General features: G+C 29.7%; 1 protein-coding gene across 1 annotated transcript; it reads left to right on the top strand.

Moving 5' to 3' along the window:
- Positions 1-4,257: 4,257 nt before the first annotated feature.
- Positions 4,258-5,542, top strand: LOC102581759 (probable indole-3-pyruvate monooxygenase YUCCA7). The gene is made up of 3 exons (XM_006350223.2): positions 4,258-4,752; positions 4,948-5,142; positions 5,230-5,542. Exons 1-3 carry the CDS (start codon positions 4,357-4,359, stop codon positions 5,383-5,385), a joined length of 747 nt encoding a protein of 248 aa, XP_006350285.1. The 5' UTR covers positions 4,258-4,356; the 3' UTR covers positions 5,386-5,542.
- The last annotated feature ends 16,959 nt before the right edge of the window (positions 5,543-22,501 follow it).

A 22,501-nucleotide genomic window follows, 5' to 3' on the forward strand; every position in this document is an offset into this window, starting at 1 on the left:
TTGGTAATTATAATAAAGCTTAAATCAAAATCAAATTAATACTAATGCAAAAAGAAAATGAATTCAACACTAAGAATGACAATAATATTGAATATTGGTTTTTTAGTTTTACATTGGTTTAGACAATTAACATACATAATTTAATTTTAATTTTCCTTAAATATTTAGTAATGTAACTAATACTTATTAAACTTATTTTAGCATGATTTAGTACTTTTAAATTATGATCATTTTCATTATGACTTTGCATTATTTATTTTATATGATGATTTCATTATTATTTTTTATTGAATATTTTTGTGTCACCAGTACTAATCTCATATTTTGTGTTACTTTTTTAAGAAACACCTTAGATAATTGTATTTTGGTTGGACTAAAGAAATATTTGGAGCACAAGTTAATTATATGTTTGTATGCAAACTTTACCGAAAAAATCCGAGGTTTATTAGTTTGATTTGATTTAAAAATTTAAAAATTCGACACAATGGTTTGGTTTAGTATGTGAAAAACCCGAACCAACCTGAGGTTGAAAGACCCGAAAACATCTGAATTTTATTAGTTTGGTTTGGTTTATAAATTTAAAATTTTTACTACAAATGATTTGATTTAATATTTGAAAAACCCGAACCAACCCGATCATGTACACCCCTATTGTAAACTCGATGAAAGTTTTACAAGTAATATTTACTTGTTCTTTCACTTGAACTTCAAGTGATATGTTATTCATACCAGTTTTTCGCTTTCATTGCTTATTTTAAAAGTGCAAAATCTATCTATATATAATAGTAGGCAGAGGAAAAAGCACCACATGTCAGCACCACAAAAAACATATTTTTTAATCAATTAAAATTAATTAAATGGAAATAATTTTAAAACAATTTAAAAAATTATGGTGATATAACTGTAAAATTGTTTTTAATTAATACACATAATTTTATAATATTAAAAGCAGATTGTTAAGAAATCTATATATAATAGTAGGCAGAGGAAAAAATGTCACATGTAGCACCACAAAAGGCATATTTTTAATCAATTAAAATTATTTAAATGGAAATAATTTTAAATTTTTTTTAAAAATTATGATGATGTAACTGTAAAATTGTTTTTAATTAATACACATAATTTTATAATATTTAAAGCAGATTGTTAAGAAAATTAATTAAAAACAGTGGATCTTCAGAGGGAAAATGAGATAGTTTAGTTCCTTTCTTAAAATTTAAAATTTCATCTTGATCACATGCCTTATTTGAATAATATAAAAAAAAGCTTTCAGTCATAAAAATAAAAAATAAAAAAGAAGAAGAAGAAGAAGAAGCAGAACCACGTTCTTTATAGAAAAAAAGAAAGCTCTAGCCATGACAAAATACTAAATAATTAATTTAAAATTTAAACTTCAAATAATAACTAATCTTATCCCTAAAAACATTTAAACTTCATAAGCCATATCTATGAAAAAATATTACTCTTAACTACATTATCATCAACATCTTCTTAAACCAACTCTTCAAAATATAAATTCAAAAATGTGTAACAAAAATCACATTCAAAAATAAATAAATTTGATTGCACTTGAGATCATAAAAGAAAATTGAGTGGAAGTATAGTAGTGTATTGTATGTATGCATGTCTTCTTTCTAAATTATTTTAGGCCTAATACATAAACATGATCCTTAACTTGGCGTCAGTTGACAACTATGACCTTCAACTTTGGGTGTGCACAAGTAGACACTTAAACTTGTATAAAATTGAACAAATAGACACATTCGTCCTACATGGCACCCTACATGACAATTTTGTGTCCTACATGGCGTCCTATGTGTATTATGCCATGTAGGACACTCTACTTGTTCAATTTTATACAAGTTTAAGTGTCTAGCTACTTGTGCACACTCAAAGTTGGAGGACATAGTTATCTGCTGAAGTCAAGTTAAAGGTCATGTTTATGTATTATGCCATTATTTTATGTGAAATTATTTGATTATGGTTGAAGGCGAAGGACCACCATCCTCTCCAGTGCAACGAGGAAGAAGAAGAAACTAATGATAAAGAAATGGAGGAATTCTGAAGAATTTTATGATAGTGGACCATGTACGTCACCTTTTAATATTTTTGGTATATAAATTACTGCTATGATAATTGTTTCGTCGATTTAATACTTTGCATGACATTTAATATTTCCTTTTTTCATAATTTAGCCTTTTTCTATTCATTTTTATGCTAAATTAAACTAGTCTCTTTTTAAGTGATTTATTAGATTATTAGATGAATATACATACAAAACTCAATTACCATTTAAATTTGGTTGACGTTCCTTATTTATGTTGTTTTCATATTCTTTTAACGATTCAATATGTGTTTATATTTCCTTTTGAAAGAATAAAATTAATATAAATAATGATGATGATGATGATGAATAAATCAATTTGAATATTGACGGAGAAGAAGAAATACTTGAGATGATTCAAAAATGAAGATGCCGTCATACCTTAGGTAATTATTGATACAAATTTTTACTTTTTTTATTTTTTTTAAAAATGCACTTTCTTCCTTCTCCATCCTTCGTTGATATAAAAGTTATGCTAAAAAGTTATTAAATTTAATTGTAAAAGCTAATATGCTGCATTCACTCTCTAATTTGGATGAGATTAGATTTCATATAGTAATTGAAATTAGATTTCATATAGTAATTGAAATTACATTTGTTAAATTTAAGTAATGAAAGAATTTTGATTAATAAAATAAAAGTATAATAAGAATTTCGTATAAGTTTGAAAGTAAGAAGTTATATATTTATCTACATAATATTAGAAGATGAGTAATAGAGAAAGACAATGATTTTTTTTTTAAAAAAAAGGAACACATGACAAATGGTTAGCACAATAACACTAGATGTGAACAAGAAAATGAAAAACATATAAATACATAATTTCAATGTATAATAATTTAAATTTGAGATGAGAAAGTATTTTGAAATATAAAAAAATCATACTATATGAATAAGTTCATGTAATTGAAATCGTACTATATAAAAACAAAAATAAAAAAAATTAATCAATAAAAAAACTCTCGAAAACATATTCGAAAAAAAATAAAATTCAAATTAATATTTTATATTTTGGATTCAAATTAATATAACCTTATTTCTATTACATGTAAAATTCTATACGAGGAAAACTAACTAAACCATAGAACAAACAATATTTACAAAAAGAGTATTAGGGATAATATGAAAATTGTACAATAAATTCGCTTAAAACTAAAGTAACATAATGATTTAATACAAAAAATTTGTTATTAATAATTTTTACAATGAAGATTGTAGAACATAAATTTTGTTTGTACTAAAAGCACTTCACATAAATCATATTAATTTTTGTTCTTTAAATGTGTAATTTTTTTTTATAATTTAATTTTTAAGTAAAATAATCGCGCATCGCGCAGACATGTATACTAATTTAATTAACATAAGATCTTTTTGCTTTCTTATTTCTCTACTCATACCTCCATAATTTTTTTAAAGAACATCGCCTACTAACACTATTTGTTTGAATTGATGTCTTTTACTAAAATGACTAACCAACTTGAGGTTTTAGTATCATTTTCAACACTTAAAAACCTATTAAGAGTTGAAAATGATACTAAAAGCCTAGGTTGGTTAGTCATTTTTCAATTAATGACAGTGTAGCTGTTGCACATAACTCAACTATTTATCATACGTACTCATCGTATAAATAGGACTTATCACATATATGTGGTGGCTCTTATTTTTTATTTTTCCTCAAAAGATTGACCCTATCCATTCGATTAATATTGATCTGCACCACACAATCAAAATAATATAGATTTTAGATTAATAGTATCACATTCCTCATAAATATAAATGATAACAGAATGATCCATCTCATTTTTTTAGATTAGAATCCCTGAAACGTCTGAACCATATATTTAGGAAAGAATTGAAATTAATTAAGCAACGCCTATGATGGTGGATCATCAAATCAAAAGTGGGAAGCAAAGAGTCTTTTAAGTCAAATATCAATCCTTCTAGAGAGAAAAAATGATAGCGATTGTGTTGAAAAAAATAATCACCCCTAACTAACTATATAGTATATGTATCTACAATACCATCAAATTGTGTTAAAAATTGATTGTTATAATATTTAATCATATAGGACTTTTAAAATACACCAACATCTTCGATTCTTGAAATTTGATGCAAGTGTGAACGTAAACGTATAAAGTAGGAAAATCAGTGCATTATTTTGACCACTTGTATATAGACCACCTCTCCTTTCTACTCAAACTATTTTCTCATTACAACAAACAATTCAGAAACAAAGAAAAAAAAGGGCAAAAATGTCTAGTTTTTCAGATAAAGATAGATGTGTTTGGGTAAATGGCCCTGTTATTGTTGGTGCTGATCCATCAGGATTAACTGTTGGAGCTTGTTTGAAAGAACAAGGTGTCCCTTGTGTTAGATTGGAACGATCTGATTGTATTGCTTCTTTATGGCAGCAAAGAACTTACGATCGATTAAAGCTTCACCTACCTAAACAATTTTGTCAATTGCCCAAATTCCCATTTCCTGAACATTACCCTGAGTATCCTTCTAAGAGACAATTCATCGAATACCTTCAGTCCTATGCTACACAATTTCAAGTTGTTGTTGTTGGTTGTGGATATTCCGGGATGGAAGTATCACTTGCTCTTTGTAACCATGATACTCAACCATCAATGGCCTGTCGTAGCGCGGTAAGTTATTCATACTATGTATTCAGCTTTTAGATAAGTTGTGTTAAGATGTCCCACATCAGTAGAGGAATGAGAATTTGATCTCCTTATATGAGCTAACTTTTGGGGTTCAATTAGGCCTATGTGACATATATTAACAAAATGTTTTCAGAGTTAAAGATTTCTAATAATGCTTTTTTTTTTTGTAATATTAAGGTTCATGTTTTAGCAAGAGAGATATTTGGGAAATCCACTTTTGAGCACACTCAAGGGAAAATCCCTGTTCTTGACATTGGTGCTTTGGAGAAAATCAGATCCGGGAAAGTTAAGGTTTTTCCTGGAATCAACAAGTTTTCATGTGAATTTGAGTCAGTTGTTGGCTACTACAGCAATGCTCCATATTGGCTAAAGGTGAGAAAATGTTGTATTGATTTTAAATAATAAAAAGAAAACATAGAATTGAAGATTCTTTAACAATCGTCTTATTTTGTTTTACAGGAAAGTGAATTGAAAGATTACCCAAAAGCACAATATCCTAACAAGTGGAAGGGAAAATGTAGAGTTGGATTCGAAAAGAGAAGGCTGGCAGCTGGTGCTTCTGCATTCATTAGGAAAGGACAAAACTCTGCTCATAGAATTTCCTTTAAATTTTAAAACACTATTGTGGAGGTTGTAGTCGATATGATATCGATAAACATATTTACCTTACCTTTATTGTTCACTTTTGAAAAAGAAAGTTATAAATTCTAGTGGAAGTCTTCTTTGTTTGTTGAAAATTTATCAACTCATTTGACATACAAATTCTGCTTTACACACCCTTTCTACACTTATCTGTTATACTAAATGCTTTTCCTTGAATTAAGGCAGAAACAAGTCCTTGCTTTTTCTCTTTTTCTGCTTATAATTATAAATAGGATATCTTTCGGTGCTTCTACCTTTTTGAGTAAGAAAAAAAGGATTTAAAATATTGGGTTCAAGGATTTAGTTGACAAATGGTTAAGTATGAACATTTAGACTTTAGAATATAAATTCATACAAGTATAAGGGTTCATTAGATCATTTCACTTAAAAAGTTATACCACCAGAAATGAGAAGTCAGGGGATGAAGTAGGTCACCCTCCACCCCCGCCATCATATGTGATATATAAAAACTGAAGGCTAGATTTTGTTTGATACAACTATGCATCATCAAGTGCAATCTTGAAGTTGAAATTTTTTTCTTAACGGGTTAATCGATAGCCTAATAATAAATTAATTAATTATATTTATATTATTTGGTAAATAAAGTCTTTGACTTAGGATTTCATACTTTTAGTACTGGCTATCTAGAACTTTCGGTTATTCTAGAATATGTTGGTGTTTATTTTTGAGCAAGATGCAATCTGTCATCTCGTGAGCATGGTTTAATTGGTTTTTCACCTTGTTTCTAAGTAATTTTCAATTCTTTATTTTTGTTTTAAATCTTAACAGTTAAACCGATAATAATCAATAATCGATAAACTAGCATGTCTACAAACCAATAAAAAATAAATCGAACCAATAAACTTCAAAAGCGAATCTAACCGAGCGATACACATGCCTATTCAAATGTCATTGAAGAGTACGAAAGGTTGCATTTGTCCATTTTTGTTCAGTCTCACTATTTATATATAGTAGTTAGTTTATCTACAAGTAATATTTCATTTCCAAAAAGTGCATGGTTGGGTAAGAAATTGAAATTTTCATATTTTCAGTCACTTAGATCAAGCTTATAACCAAATTAAAATAACTCACATATTCCATCCTTAACGTGAAAGATGTCATTTCTCCTCTTTCTCTTGTTAACCTATTTGTCTCTTGATTGTATTGGTTGACAAACTTGATTTGCTATTGCGTTTGAAATTCAAATCGTGATATATATTAGATTATAGATTTTGTTATATTTGAATGGTGAAAATTAAATTAGAAGGATCGCTCACTATTATTGAACAAGCTCGAAGAAGTGAGTTTGAACTTTAAATATATCTGTGAGAAATTTGAAAATAATCTATGACGGTTTTCTACAAAATTTGAATACATTTGTGGGGACTTGGATAGGTTTTGAACAAAAATTTGCAACTAGAAATCACAGGAAAATTTTGTTCTTGTAGTTAATGACATAATATACACTTGTATATAAGGTGGATACATTTTTGTACAAGATATATGCATTGTTCATACGTGTTTATACATACTCCCTCGGTCCCTAATTACTTGTCCACTTTTGAATTTGACACACTTATTAAGAAAACAATAATTGATATAAGTGAGTTTACCATTTTACCCATATTAATTATGAAGTTAATGAATTAAAAATTTAAGATTTTTAAGAAGTTCTACCTTTTTCAAAGTAATTAATTGAGGGTATAATAGGTAAAAAATTTTTTGTCCTTTCTTGATTTGCCAAAATTGACAAGTAATTAAGGACAACTAAAAAAGGAAAAGTGGACAAGTAATTAAGGACAGAGGGAGTAATGTATAAGGATGTATAAATACTGTTTCAAAGTAAAAATAGTTTTGCAAATATAAACTAAAAATTGCTAATGTGCAAAAATTGTGTTGGATAATGTATTTTTGAAAGGATGAACGTTGACAACATGCTTTAAAAACATGCAAGTAAGGTTAGATCTTTTGAGTCCTGTCAATAAAAAGATACATACACAATCATTGGGTGGATAGGACAAGTTTGTAGTTGAATTTTTAATAATATAATTTAATGGAAAAATAGACATGTATCTGAAAAGGAAGAAAGTAGAAATTACATTTTGCAGAATTTGTGTTTTTGGGACCTCATGAAGATGCTTTTCTTAAATACTTTCAAAGAATTAACCACACGTCCTCCATGCCCTCACCTCACCTATTAAGAGTTTTGGGACCTTAATATTTATTCATTTATTTGGACCACCAAGAAAAGAAAATAAGAAATAAGGAATATAATCAATAGTGCTAAAAGTTAAAAGCAAATTTCTTGTCCCAAAGATAATTAGGTTTTGATTAAACAAATGATGTTTTAGAGCCATCAAATGAAATGTTTAATGGCAAGATATTTAATTAATACCCCCGTCATCAATTTTTACTTATCCACTATACTATTTTGGAATGTTTAACAATACTTGTCCAGTTTATAAAATCAATGAATAATTTACCATGTTGTGTCTATTTTATCCTTGCTACTCCCTCTGTCCACTTTTAATTGTCATCTTGCACTCTTCGAAAGTTAATTTGACTAATTTTCAAAGTGAAATTATATTACATTAATTTGATATTTTAAACAAAAAAAATTAGATATTAAAAAACTATAAGAAAAGTACTATAAGTTTCAATTTTTGCATATCAATATGATGAAAAAATACATCATAAAACGTTAGTCAAAGTTATTATCGTTTGACTCTAAAAAAGGAAACTATGACAATTAAAAGTTGACGGAGGTAGTATTAAACACTATTCATTTTCAATGTTTATATGACTTGTACTTAATATGGGTGATTTAGTAAAATTATCCTTATCATTTAGTGCTTCTTAGAGGTGTCAAATGGGCAGGTTGGGTTGAAATTGAAGATACTAAAATGGGTTGAAATAGAATTTGGGTTGGGTTCTGATCCGCCCAAGTTTACTTTGGGATCAAATAGGTTGGGTTCAAATGGGCTTAAAAGCGGGTTGGGTCTTGACCCGCTTAATCTCAATTAATTTTAATATATTGTTATTTAAGTTTTATAACCATAATTTGAATTTCAACTCAAGAAAATTTTAAAAAGAAGTTACAATTGGATAGATAAATCCTAAAAGATATAAAATAGATAGTAACTCATACATTCAATATAGTAACAACATTACATCAATGAAAATTAAGAGTCTTAAAACGGGTTGAAATTGGAGATTAAATTGGGCTCAATTGAGGATTTCTTAAAATGAGTTTCAGCTTGATGGGTTGAGATTGAACCCAATTCAAATTATCTTGAGCCCAATTCTTAAAATTATTGGGGGGAGGGGGGGGGAGGATTGAGCGGGTTACCTATAATTGGGCTCACTGCTTCTTAATCCTTGCGTTAAGTCAATAATGGACAACAATTGTCTACGTATATATACATTACTCCACTTAGCACTAAATATGTAATTGGTCCTGTTCCATTCCCAAAACAACAATATTCAAACCACAATTTTTACTTCCACATGGATAATATCAACTCCATGATTTTCAATTGAATATTTGTTGCTATCTCACTATTAATTATTCACCAAATATTAACTACATTTACTTCTTTGTTAAATTTCTCAACTTTGCTTTCTTGGACTAATAATTGGGAGTTAATATTGGGCCTATCTGGGCCAGTTGTCATTTCAATTTCAAGAATTCAATCACTACGGAATACGGATTTGAGTAGTGAGTACTACCTGTTCTCCATATACCTCTCCCATCTATGGACCGCTATAATAATATCTCTCCCCTTGTATTGACATTTGATGGTGCTTCTGGTTGAAATATGTGACCATCTCATCTAAAAGTTTAAGCTGGAGCCAAGCACGTGGAAATGCCTTTGCATGCTCTGATATCATGTTGAAGCATGTGATCATCTCATCTAAAAGCTTAAGCTATTAGATATAACTCACTTTAATTAGTTAATTATATTCTCAACGTTCCTGCCACGTGGTTTAGTCATGGCTTCTTTCTCAAGTTTTACCATAATCGGTGAAAGAGTTTTACAAGTAACATGTACTTGTTCTTTACTTGCTTTCACTGAATTTTCCAGAAGTGCAAAATTTAATTACCATTAGATTTTTTTGCTTTATTTTTTCCCCTAATTCATACCTCCATAATTCTTTTCTTTATAAAAAGGAAAACGTTTGATGCTATTTGAGTGAACTTTTTCAATAATATGTTCCATTTTGAGATTTGTGTAAATCGATGACTTCTGAGTGTTAGAAAATGATACTAAGGCCCAATAAGAAGTTGGTCATTTTCCAATAATTAATGACAATGTGGCTATTGCACATAACTCACCTATACTTGTCATACGTACTCATCGTATAAATATGATTTTTATCACATTTATATGGTGACTTGTATTCCCTTTCTCCTCAAAAGATTGACCCTATCCATTCGATTAAGATTGATCTAGATATTACTATCAAAATAATAATTCATGTTCATTGGTCAAATTAATTAATCAAAATAAACTAATTCATGTTTATTGATTGAAAACTTGACTTTAAGTGAACACTAAATAAGTGTACAATGGTAAACTAACCTAGTTTCTTAAGAGATGCGAAATCTAAAATGGTGACAACTAAATAAGAAGAGAGGGAGTAGTACATTTCAAATGACTTATTACTCCCTCCGTCCCTTTTTAGTTGTCCACTTTAGAAATGACACACAGATTAAGGCAACAATGATTAGCACAGTGAAGTTACAATTTTACCCTTATGACAATTTTTCACTTCAAAATTACAACCACTTATTTGAATTCAAGTGAAATAAATTGGAGGGAAACAACATACACTTTTACAATTTTCAAGAAGTGTAAATAAGGGTATAATAGGAAAAAATTTGTTGTCCTTTCTTGATTTGTCAAAATGGACAACTAAATAGGGACAACCAAAAAAGGAAATATGGACAAGTAAATAGGGACGGAGGGAGTAATTCGTTGGAGAGACGTAGCTAGGATTTCCACAGAATGAGTACACTATTATCAAAAGGTGGATTTAAGATATAGAAATTTGATTGATTTGATTTTTAGATTTTATTACAAAATCCGTTTAACTTTTGTGTGCTATATTATCTAGTATACCTAATTTTATCACTAAATTTGAGACAACGCTATATTTTGTGTCAAACGTATTGAGATCGATCGATTAAACTCATTGATTATATGCTATATCGTCCAATACAAGACTACTAGGTTTAACGTACACATTTGATTGAATTATATAAATTTTTATGATGCTTAAAAGATAGAAATTTCTAATGCAATAGACTTGAATATATAAATATATATATAGTAATTTTCCAGAGAAGCCCCTTAATCCACCAATCGTTTCAAGTCACTGTTTTTTTTTTCGTTTCCTAGTTGATATTCGATATCCACATTGGAATCTTAATTAAATTTAAATCGCGCACCACACGGCCCATTCTAAGAGTGACACTCCCAATATGATTATCTCGTTCGTAAACTAAAGAAACTCGATCATACCATGAATGAGAGACTAAGAGAAGGGAACTTTGTATATTTCAGCTTAAAGAAGAAGCGTACATATATAAGAGAATAACTATTTATATAATAACTATTTATATATCTATCTCTTATAGTTTTGAAACTAACTTCTAAAAGTTAGTTATAACAATTTTTTACTTAAATGACTAAACTGACCTTTCTATTTCTAACTAACATCAACACTAATGTCACCTACTTATATCACAACAATACCCAAAGCTGAAACTCGAGATATTCTGAGTCATTATTATTTGTACTTGGTATACACTTTTATCAATTGATTTCAAAAGTAAATCAGATATATCAAGATATAAATCATTATTTCATTTCTGTTAAATGATGATAAGATAATCACAATTCACAAATATTTTTTTAAATTCGAGTACTCTATACTATTATGGATCTAACACTTAATTTTTATCAACCTAGTTTGGAGCCGAATCGCGTTTCTCGCTATCTTTTTCTTAATTTTGACTTTGCTATTATTTTAAAAAATATATTTAGTGGAGAATTAAGTCCAGTCACAGATCATATAGTCATTATATTTAAAATTGGATTATTATTTTTTTGTCAGTATCTACACAACAGTCCAAAAGCATTTCTTGGTCAATATCACGTAAACAACTTAATTTGTTTTTTTTGCCACTTAATCATTTAGAGGAAAGAAATAATAATACCCAATTGTTATTAATTATTTTAATTATTACATGATGAGTCTTGGTGGAGAGATTAAATAAATGAAAGAGGTTTGGTGAAGAGAACATTTATAATTAATTTGAATTAGTAATTAAAGAAGGTAAGATGATTATGTGAGATAGCACATGTTATCATAAATCATAATTAGTTTGACTATTTTCTTGCTAATAGTCGTTATGAAGTCTTAATGCCATTTCCATGTGGTATCATGTGTTATTTCATTATTTTTTTTTTAAAATTCCCTTAAATCTTTATGTTAATTTTGGTCAACTTCTCTTCATGTTCTAAAATAAGTAAGTATTATTGGCATTATATTATTTATGTGGTTACGGTTATTACCGTTATATTGTTAGTTATATTCTTTTTTTCTATTTTCTTTTCTTTTTGTTGGTTTACAATGGCAGTTCTCTCATGTGAGGATTTTTTTTTATTATTATCTTTGACTGCATTAAATGATTTGGAATCTCATAGATACATTTTAGAAAAAAGATTAGGATTTAAACTTAAGTTGTGTCATATTTTGTCTTATATCTCTCCCCAATACTACTTCGATCTACCTTTTTCTCTTCTTGCATCCTCTATAACCAATCCTTCACACATTCGTGCATCTACGCGTCTCCTCTTCACATGTCCAAACCATCTCAATCTTTCCTCAACTTGTTCATCACAGATGACATTCCCATCATATCCTGGATATCCTCATTTCTAATCTTATCGCTCCTAGTATGACCACACATCCACCTCAACATCCTCCTCTTAGCAACATGCATGATCTGGACATGCCTTTAAGTTTTGACAGTACTTTTTTTTATCACACAAGACTCCAGAGGCAAACCTCTACTTTATCCACCCACACCAATATGATGTGTAATATCGTTGTCGATATTATTATGCTATTTTATTTCATTATTTACTCAATATATTCAATTTGTCATTATTTTATTTCTTGCTTGCTTAATAATTTATCTGTCTCAATTAAAAAAAAACACTTCTAATCCTTTAAATCTCTCATACAAATTTAAATATATATATATATATATATATATATATATTTAGAATAAACAATTATCTCTATTTAATATAAGTAGATGGATTTCTTCGTCTTAAATTTTGTACAATAATTAAAAGTGTGTTAAGTTTTGAATTCCTAAATTAACATTCTTTTTCAAAAATATTAACCTTTTAAGCTAAAATGCCAATTAAAATAAAAACGGATGATATTAATTAAGTTACTAACAAAACTATTTTTGCTCAAAAAAATATAGTTTACAGCACACAGAACAAAATCTTTGTCTATATAACTTTGTAGGCGCTAGAACAGTTGGAATATCTTGATGATAATTAGGTGGAGATATTTAAATTGGATTATTACAGATCACCAACTTTTACTCTTTTGGAATATATACACTCCATCTATCTCAATAATTTTTTTTCCGACATACTTCTTAAGAAAACAATAATTGAAGAGTTAATAATTTGATCTATTTATTATACTTTTATTTGAGATATAAATTTTTTTTATTAAATATTTTTTTTATAATTTGAGGTATTTATAATCATCAAATAACAATTATATCCTTAAGAAAACTATTCATTCCTAAAAATAAAATATTCTGTTTTTACTAACGTATCCTTAATAAATACTTTAAAAAGATATAACTCTTTAATAATTTCTTTATTTAAATAAGAATTAAATTGATAGAACATTATTGCGTCTGCTTCTTCTTGATCATGTGAAACACTATTTAATTTAAAACAAAATGAAAAATTAAAAACACCATATTTTTATGCGGAGAGAGTACTATTAAAGATAAAATGAAAAAAAAATACAAGTAATTGATTTTGTCTTGAATTTCTAAAATGAAAAATATTAATCTAAAATATAACTATCTTTATTAATTTCGAGGCGACAAATAATTTACGATTAAGGGAGTAACATATTAACCAACAAAGTGAAAATTCACTAAGACAATCAACCATGTTACTACGATTTTTCAAGAGGAAGAAAATTAAAAACCTTAATAATTTCATATTTTGAGGAGGTGTCATAAATGAAAGTGTAATTAAAAAAGGATTTTGACTTTCTAAAATTAGGAAGTGATGGATCCCATTTGTAAGGGTTCACATGACATGGATAAACAAACCCTAAATTACTTGTTATCAAAGGAAAAAATTAAAACCATCCACTGGAAATTAAAACTTATGGACGGTTGGAACCATATATTAAACATAACATTGTAATTAATTAAGCAACGCTATGATCGATCGGCCACATGAAAACTAACCACATATATAATTAAACCGAGACGATTAATTCATTATTATAAATATATGCCATGTGCTCACTTGTTCTTAAACCAACTCCCCACCTCGTTAATTATTTATTAATTTTCTTGTAAGTATAGTTAACAATGAACCTAACATTTTCGATTTCTGCGTTGTATAACTAAAACTATAGTATTTTTTAAATGTATAAGTTATGGTTACATTTAATGTTATACCATCTTGATGGGATAAAATTGTAGAGCATGCATGTATCATTTGGGATTCCACGTAAAATGTTGTGCAAGTTGGCAACAACATACTTGTATCACAATTGACAACGTAACGACCCCTTTTGTTTAAATGACCCTTCTCTTATTAACATATTCATTTTAATTTTTGCCCTTTTGAACTTAATAATTAGGATGCTTAATTAGTCTTAAATAATACTATAATATTGTTATAATCGTTATTCATTTATAGCGTTAGGAGATCAAATTTTATTGATGGTTTATATAGAGGCACATTTGTCCATAGTAGGCTAGCCGATGTACTTGTTCCTCTGGCGGAACCACCTTGTGGCCAGAGATTCGAACTCCTTTAGTAGAAAATTATATTTTATATATAGTTAAAATAATTGTTTTTTTATATATATAATCTTATTCGATTAAGATTTGAATCTACTTTTTCGGATTTTGAATTTCTTAATGAAAATTCCGACTTTACTGTGAGTTGCGAAAGTTTTAAAATTGGTCAAGCTCAACTGCTTCTCTCCATCCAAAAAGCATACTAATTGGGAAACTAAAATTATTAAAACCATGGAATGTATATAGAGGGCCAGGGGCGGCACCTCGGCTTTAGAGTTAAATAAATAATTAATCTATGTTCAACTCAAATATAAAATAGGGATACAATATTATACTACATATTACTATTAGTTGAAAAAACGAAAAAATAAAAGAAACTAAGCTGCCAGGTGCAGTGCTTCTAACATGGTATCTAGATGACTAATTACACTGTTAATATTTTATTACTCTGTTCCATTCTTCTAAAAATAATTTATTTAAATTTTTTTTCCTAGAAAATAAGATAAATTTTTCCCCAATTTTTATCCTAATTTTAATAAATATGTTGAAAGAAAAAAATAGTAAAATAAAGATTAAGAAATAAATTAGAATGATTTAATTCAATTAATTTTTTAATTAATACTTTTTAAGAGGAAAATGGATAAAGAGAAATACAAGCTAGTAGAATTAAATATATATTTTCATGGAATTATAATATAAGGTTGTTTGAAACGGCTTTACCGACTTGAATAACAGAATTAATATCTATATTAGAGAATTGACTTTGTAATAAATTGTAGAGGAAGGAATAAAATCAGAAGGAGGAATTAAATGTGGTGAGCCACATTATTATTATTCCTTGTTAGTAGAGTTTTTTTGTTCACGTTCTCTTCCATGTGATAAACCTAAAAATAGGATCTTCAAAATGACAAAATTAATTAGTAATATCTCCACCAAATTCTCTTTCTAATAATCTTCTTATTTCATCTCTCCCTTCCTCTTCTTTTTAGTATTTGTTTTAAAATACAAGGATTATATTCGAAATTAAATCATATTATAAGGGTATTCATGTAATACTACAAGAGTTTTCATATTAAATAATTTTCCCATGTTAGTTTTCAACCTCACCACCAATCCCGAATTGGGACCCAACTCTCGACCTCAACCTGGAACTAGATTCCCGACACTGACCCTGACCTCGAATCTCGACTCCTGACCCCAACGTCTTAGGACCAAACTTTCGACCCCAACCTCGACTCCCAACTCCAACCCTAACTCCCCAACCCTTGACTCCCGACCCTACCCGAGATAGATTCCTAAGAACCTAATCCAGGAACCAACTCTCAATTCCCGACCCAAGACACAACTTCTAACCCCGCAACCTGGGACCCGATTCCCAATATTGATCCTGGCCCGATATCCGACTCATGCATGACCCCTATCAGAAACCTGACTCCTGAAATCTTAATCCATGAATCGACTCCGGACTCTCGATCCCGACCCTGACTTGAGACTTGACTTGCAAGACCCTGACCCAACCCAATTCTTGAGCTCGAGACTTGACTCTTAACCTCTCGACTACCCAACCTGAGATATGACCCTGACTCAAGATATGACCCCGACCCGACCTCAATCACAATTTGGAACTCAAAATTAGACCTGACCTCAACCCCTAGTCACGACTTAGAAATCTACCCAACCTCAACTTAGAGTCAACTTTGGGTCTTGGCTCGAAGTTGAACTTGATTATATTCAAGATCAGGTTTTTGATTAGGTCTCGAATCAACAACAAGTCCCAAGTTGTGGATGGGATTGCTTGTCGATTCTCAGGTTATGATTTGGCCAGAATCAAGCCGAGGATCAAGTTTTGAGGCGGAATCACAGTCAGGGTTGGAGGTCGGGTCCAAAGTCAAGATTAGAATCGTATCGCCAATCAATGTTGGGGTCAGATTAGATCTTGGATCTAGATTGGGGTTTGGGTCCGTATATATTAAAGGGTGGGGTCTAGCTCAAGTGTCATAATATTATTTTCAAATTATACATAAATGCTCTTGAAACAATTATTTTTTTCATAATCGAACAACATAAAATAATTAAAGAAATAAACTTACTTTTTAGAAAAATATTCCTAGGATTTTGTAAAACAATATTTTCCTTCGTACTAAACACAACGAGTTATATGTAGCCATTTTAACAACTTCAAAAAGTGGTAATGGAGAAATATATTGGTACGTAGATGGATTACACTTTGAGGAAAGACAAATTCGACAGATGATAGTGCTAATGATTGTTACTATATACTCCATTTATCAAGAGAAAAATAATAATAAAAAGAACAAAACAAAATATGGAAACAAATATTCCATGAATATAATTAAGAGCAAATCGATAAATGAAGGATTTAGTGAGTCACAATAGATATCTAAACAAGAAAACGTTTCTATAATGAGGATTCTCTAAATCTTTCACCACTTTAAAAAAAAATTCTAATAGATTTGCTAAGATTTCTTCTACTTTTCTAATTTTATTCTTAAGATTAAACTTTAATTTCTCTAATAATCATTTCTTGTAATAAGGTTCTCAATTCTCATGGTGCCATGTGATCCACCTTTTTCAATGGAACTAATTACATGATTTTAGATGGAGAAAGTGAATCGTAATATTCCCTGCCTGCCCCTCTCACCTCACTAGACTTAACTAATGTATCTTATTAATTTTAGTTTTTCTTATTATTGAAATAATAATTATTTTAGTAAGCATAACAGCTGAATAGAATAAATACATGATTGTGTATTGAATTAATGGAGATTCCAACCAAAGTTCATTCAGGCTATGTTAGACCAAAAGAAATTAAAAGGGTAATTTTGTATTTTCTCCTTTTTCCTCAAGAGTAATATACACAACACAAGTATATAAATCCTTCATTTTCTTCAATGATTGAAATGACCAACTTATATATAATACTCCATTTGTCCCAATTTATGTAACCCATTCAGATACTAAAATTCAAACAAGTTTATTTTTTATCGTAAATTTTCATATTTCTTTTAAATATTTTGAATTGTTAATTTTTGTGACTTATAGTACTTTTTTTTTATGTAGTTTACAAATATATAAATTTCATTTCAAAAAAATTAAAGATTTCATTCGCAAATTTCTGATCAAACTTTAATTGTTTGACTCTCGAAAAATGAAAAATGTCAGACCATAGAGAATTATAATTGACATTAGTATATATACTAGGTTGGTTGAATAATTCTGGAATATCTGTTAGTGAAATGACTAATGATCAGTAGGGAATTAAATATAAATAACAAATCATTTAACAACATTATGCATTAATTGATTTTGGGGTGGAGAGAGAATAAAGTAGTATTCATGTATTATATTGAACCTAACTCCATAATTAATAGTATGCCTTGAAGCACCATTTATAGGAGATAATACTTGGCTAGTAGTTGACCAAGAGGAAGTTTTTAGACCAATGAAGAAGACCTTGATTTGTAGGGTTACCTAAATAATTAATCATGATCATCACAATAATTAATTACTATTTATGTGGTGGGATGGAGATGGAACTCTACTACTTAAGAGGTGGCATGGCATCATATAGATAATTCAAGGATTAATAAATCCTTCCATCATTTATTAAATTCATTATGGATCCTTAATCCCATATACTAATTAATTATTAGGGAGTAAAGTAACCTGTGTCAAACATTCCAATTAATTAATTAATTATGCTAAACAGTTTCTATTTTCTTGGTTTATAGAGATTTTGTCTGAATATTACTTACATTCTACTGCCAATGCTTCTTCCTCCCTTCCGCGAAAGTACATTTTGGTGGCTTCACACAAAATCTAATTTTCAGTTTAAAAACAAGAAAATCTATCCTTCTAGGGGAAAACTATAGTATAACCTTGCATAGAATCTTTCTATATTTCCACCACCCTCAACTCAAAATTACATGTTAAAATGATGTAATTCGGTCGTATACAAATATAGTAATTCAAATAAGGTTGGGGTCGATTCCCATAGGGAATAAGGAAAATACTACAAATTAGACGAATATAATAATAGATTGACAGTCTGATTTCTATTTCGTAAAAGTAGAATAGATTATTTTTAAAAAAAATAAAGACTAAAATTGCAGTAATAACTTTGAGTTTTAAATATATAATTAAAGAAATAAGGTTGTATCTCCATAATGGAATGCACCATTCTCAGGTTTCATGCAATTATAGATAATCGTGTTTCTAGAATGCACTCAATCTGCAGTAATTCAGTGATGTTTCATAGATAAAGACGATAATGATCTCTAACAACTTTTACTCTTCTTTTCTTATTTGTGTCTTTTTTTATACTCTCTTTGTCCCTAATTACTTGTCCATTTTTCCTTTTATAGTTGTCCCTAATTACTTGTCCATTTTGACAAATCAAGAAAGGACAATTTTTTTTTACCTATTATACCCTCAATTAAATGATTAAATACTTTGAAAAATGTAGAACTTTTCATCCACTTCATAATTAATAGGGAAAAATGGTAAACTCACTATGTCATTAATTGTTTTCTTAATTGGTGTGTCAATTCAAAAGTGGACGAGTAATTAGGGACAGAGAGAGTATATAGATTATACTCTCTTAGTAGCTCTGATACATGTTTTAGATTAGCTCCTTGGGAGGATTTTCGGGTATTTTTCAAAAGCTTTTTGTTGAAAATTAAGGTTGAGATTTGACTCTTTCATTTTATCAAGGTAATATTGCAACACCCTAGAAAATTTTTGAGCTAAGACTTGAACCATCCTTCATTGTGAGTAGGATTTTACTGAGGAATTTAAATTTCTTAGTGTTAAGGTCACTAGATGTAGAACCTTGAGTTTCAAGAAGAACTAAAGAGAGTTCATTCAAATCATTCTTAAGTTCCTTTAAGTTTTGGGTCAACTTCAAACGACCATAACTCTCAATACCGAATGAGTTAGGTTGCCCATAAGATATCAAATGAAAGGTCTTTGAATTATCTTTCCAACTCCACCGAGTTTTCTAAATTTTGAGCTCGTATGAGGGAGATATGCCCTTTTCATGAAGCCAAGCTGTCCAAATAAGGAACGTTACCCGAAAATATTAAGGGGTATTTTGGTCTTTTCCTTACCCAATCAGATTTAATTCATTTTTAGTAAGGTTTTAGGGGTCTAATCTGATTAGGTTCAGTTTTATAATCCCTAGGGTTTTAGTTGAAAGTTTAAGAAGAGAAAAGAAAAGAAAAAAAGAGAAAAGAGGAAAGGATCAAGGCGTTTGTTGAGATTCTTGAGAGTTGTTGCGGATTTTCGCCATGGATTCGATTCCTAAGAGGTATGTAAGCTTTCATAGTGTTGGGTTTGTTCACCCACACACCAATCATGTTAATTTCAGCGAAATTTGTTCTAGAAAGTTGAAAGTTTGGTGTTCTTGAAATTGACTTTCGTTCTTGAGTTTAGATGAGATTGTTGAGTTCTTGAGGAAATCATGTCGATTTTCGAGTCGTTTATGAATAGAATATTGTGTACATATATTGGGTATATGAATCTAAAGAGAAATTGAGAAAAAAGAGTCGAATTTAGGCGAATTAGAGTTAGAAAACGAAGAAGGAAAAAGTCGGACGAAACTGGCAATAACCCAGTCCGCGTCGCGGACCTGCCCCCTTTTTCATAGGATTTTTCTCTGCGTCGTGGAGAGGTCGGGACCCCTCTGCCTCAAAATTTATTTCGCGACCAAATAATAAAATGCATCTCCGCGTCGCGGACTTGCTTCCTGACAGTGATTTCTTGATCGTTTCTCATGTTTAACTATCTAAAAGCACTCCTAATCATCACGATATCTTTCCTATCGATCACAACCTTGAATTCATAAATCAAATGCAAGGTAGAGTTGAGAGTCAAGTTTTGAGAGTTCTTTCAAATATTTTTGAGAAAGTCCCTTTGAGTCTTTTTGAGGAATCTTTTACAATTTCTAATAACTAGTTTCAAGACTCGAGCAAATGAGTATGAGAATGAGGAGAATGTATTCATCAGTCTACTTTATCATCACAAGATCCTTCATAGCATGAACCATAACTCTTGAATTCGTAATTCACATTGAAGAGAGAGTTAGGGGTAGAGTTCAAGAAAGTCTTTGAGTTCAATTGTGAATCCTTTGAGATCAACTATCGATTTGAACTAAGTTTTGAGCAAGTGAGTTTGAGTACCTTTGAGTATCTTTGAGAGGAGTAGTATATTCAAGTTCTAAGTCTTGAGTATTAAGTTCCTAATCCCTTTTGAGATGTTATTCCTAATCATGGAACTACTACATGTTACCCATGAAGCCCTTGAGTTGAGTTGTTCATGCCCATAATTCCGCATGAACCCTATGAGGTGAGCAGTCTAGAGATGAGTAGTATCATTGAGTCTTGTACTGAGGTTCTTTATTTCTATTAAGATCCCTAAGTTGAGTCTTCATCTTCATAATTCCACATGAACCTTATAATTTGAGTTATAAATTTTAAAAAGCTTTTAAAACCAACACTTGAGTTCTTACTGTGTTTTGAGAAAGTAAACATGAGTTTTAAGAAAAGAGTTTTCTAAAACATGATTAGTATGACAATTGAGTATGACATCAATGTATGAGCAGTATGATATCTAGATATACCATCAATGTTTATGCAGTATGACTTCTCGAGTCATCAATGATCATATCATAATTTGATTTTTGAAATATTTTTGAGAAAGAGCAGAGTTGAGTACACATGGGAACTAAGTATTCCCAAGAGTATATGTTTTCATATTTAAGATGAGAGGAAACTGAGATTTCCACAAGAGTTTTGAGCAGTTTGAGTACCATTTCTTTTAAGAGAAAGATTTTTGAGTAATTATCAAAAACCACAGAAAGAGTTATGTTTTTAAACATATGAGCTAGTTATATTTTGGGAGAAGTATTGAGCACCGATTTGGGGACGAGCTTGAGTTCAGATAATTCAAAGTCTCCATAAACCGTGTAACCAGCATGGGTAGAAAAGGGTCATACTTTTTAGATGATTTCTTAGTGTTTTTTAGCATAGACTAGTGGATCCACTTAGTAGTTAGGTTCTATACCCCCCAACAAGGTATAAGACGACTCTGGCAGCGTGAGGCAAAACGTTGTATCATCACATAACTCATAGTGATGGTTGTCAGTTAGAGAAACTGCCACAAAGATATTTTGTATTCTTATATACACAGAGTTGATTTTATATTTTCATATACAAACAAAGTTTATATTGTATCCTTGCACTAAGTTACTATTGAATTTTTTAATACATTGAGTTGCTTTCTACTGTTTTAAAAGTTTTTCATATATTGCATTTGTATTGTTGCTTTATATTGAGTTGAGTATCTAAAGTTTAATATCCAGAGTTGAGTATCCAGAGTTGAGTACCCTGAGTTGAGTACCCAGAGTAAAGTATCTTATAATTGAGTTGAGTCTTATTTCACTGAGTTGAATATCTTATTGTTGAGTTGAGCCTTATTTCACTAAATTGAATATCTTATCCTTGAGTTGAGTATCTTATTCTTAAGTTGAGTTTAGTAGTGAGTTGAGAAGAGATAAGTATGTTTCCTTTTTATCAAGTTCAAGCTTATGTTTATGCTTTATAATTCCCCTTACATGCTCGTACATTCCATGTACTGAGTCATTTGACCTGCATCATATACAGGTATTCAGGATCATTAACAGATGCTTCGTTGATATCACATACAGTTCGAGTTAGCTATGGTGAGCCTCCTTGCTTCCGGAGGGTTCCACTTGTACTTTCAGTTATATACATTGTTAGAATGTCGTGAGTCTTATCCCGACTTCCATCTTTGTCAGTTAGAGGCTTCATAGATAGACAATAGAGTTTCAGAAATTTGTTCATTTATTTTGTTAAATGTTTTAAAGACTTGAGTTGTCTATTGGTGACTAGTTGAATATTTTATTTATATTCAGAGTAAATCATTTGAGTAAAAACTTTGTATTTGAGTTTCATGAAT

Source organism: Solanum tuberosum, unplaced genomic scaffold (genome assembly GCF_000226075.1).
Source record: "Solanum tuberosum cultivar DM 1-3 516 R44 unplaced genomic scaffold, SolTub_3.0 scf00115, whole genome shotgun sequence".
Classification (NCBI taxonomy): domain Eukaryota; kingdom Viridiplantae; phylum Streptophyta; class Magnoliopsida; order Solanales; family Solanaceae; genus Solanum; species Solanum tuberosum.

What these genes read in the sequence shown, in the direction of transcription:
- LOC102581759 (XM_006350223.2), top strand. Translation starts at nt 4,357, where the DNA reads ATGTCTAGTTTTTCAGATAAAGATAGATGTGTTTGGGTAAATGGCCCT. An exon ending in CAATGGCCTGTCGTAGCGCG is followed by an intron (nt 4,753 to 4,947) that starts GTAAGTTATTCA and finishes TGTAATATTAAG; the next exon opens with GTTCATGTTTTAGCAAGAGA. An exon ending in ATGCTCCATATTGGCTAAAG is followed by an intron (nt 5,143 to 5,229) that starts GTGAGAAAATGT and finishes TTTGTTTTACAG; the next exon opens with GAAAGTGAATTGAAAGATTA.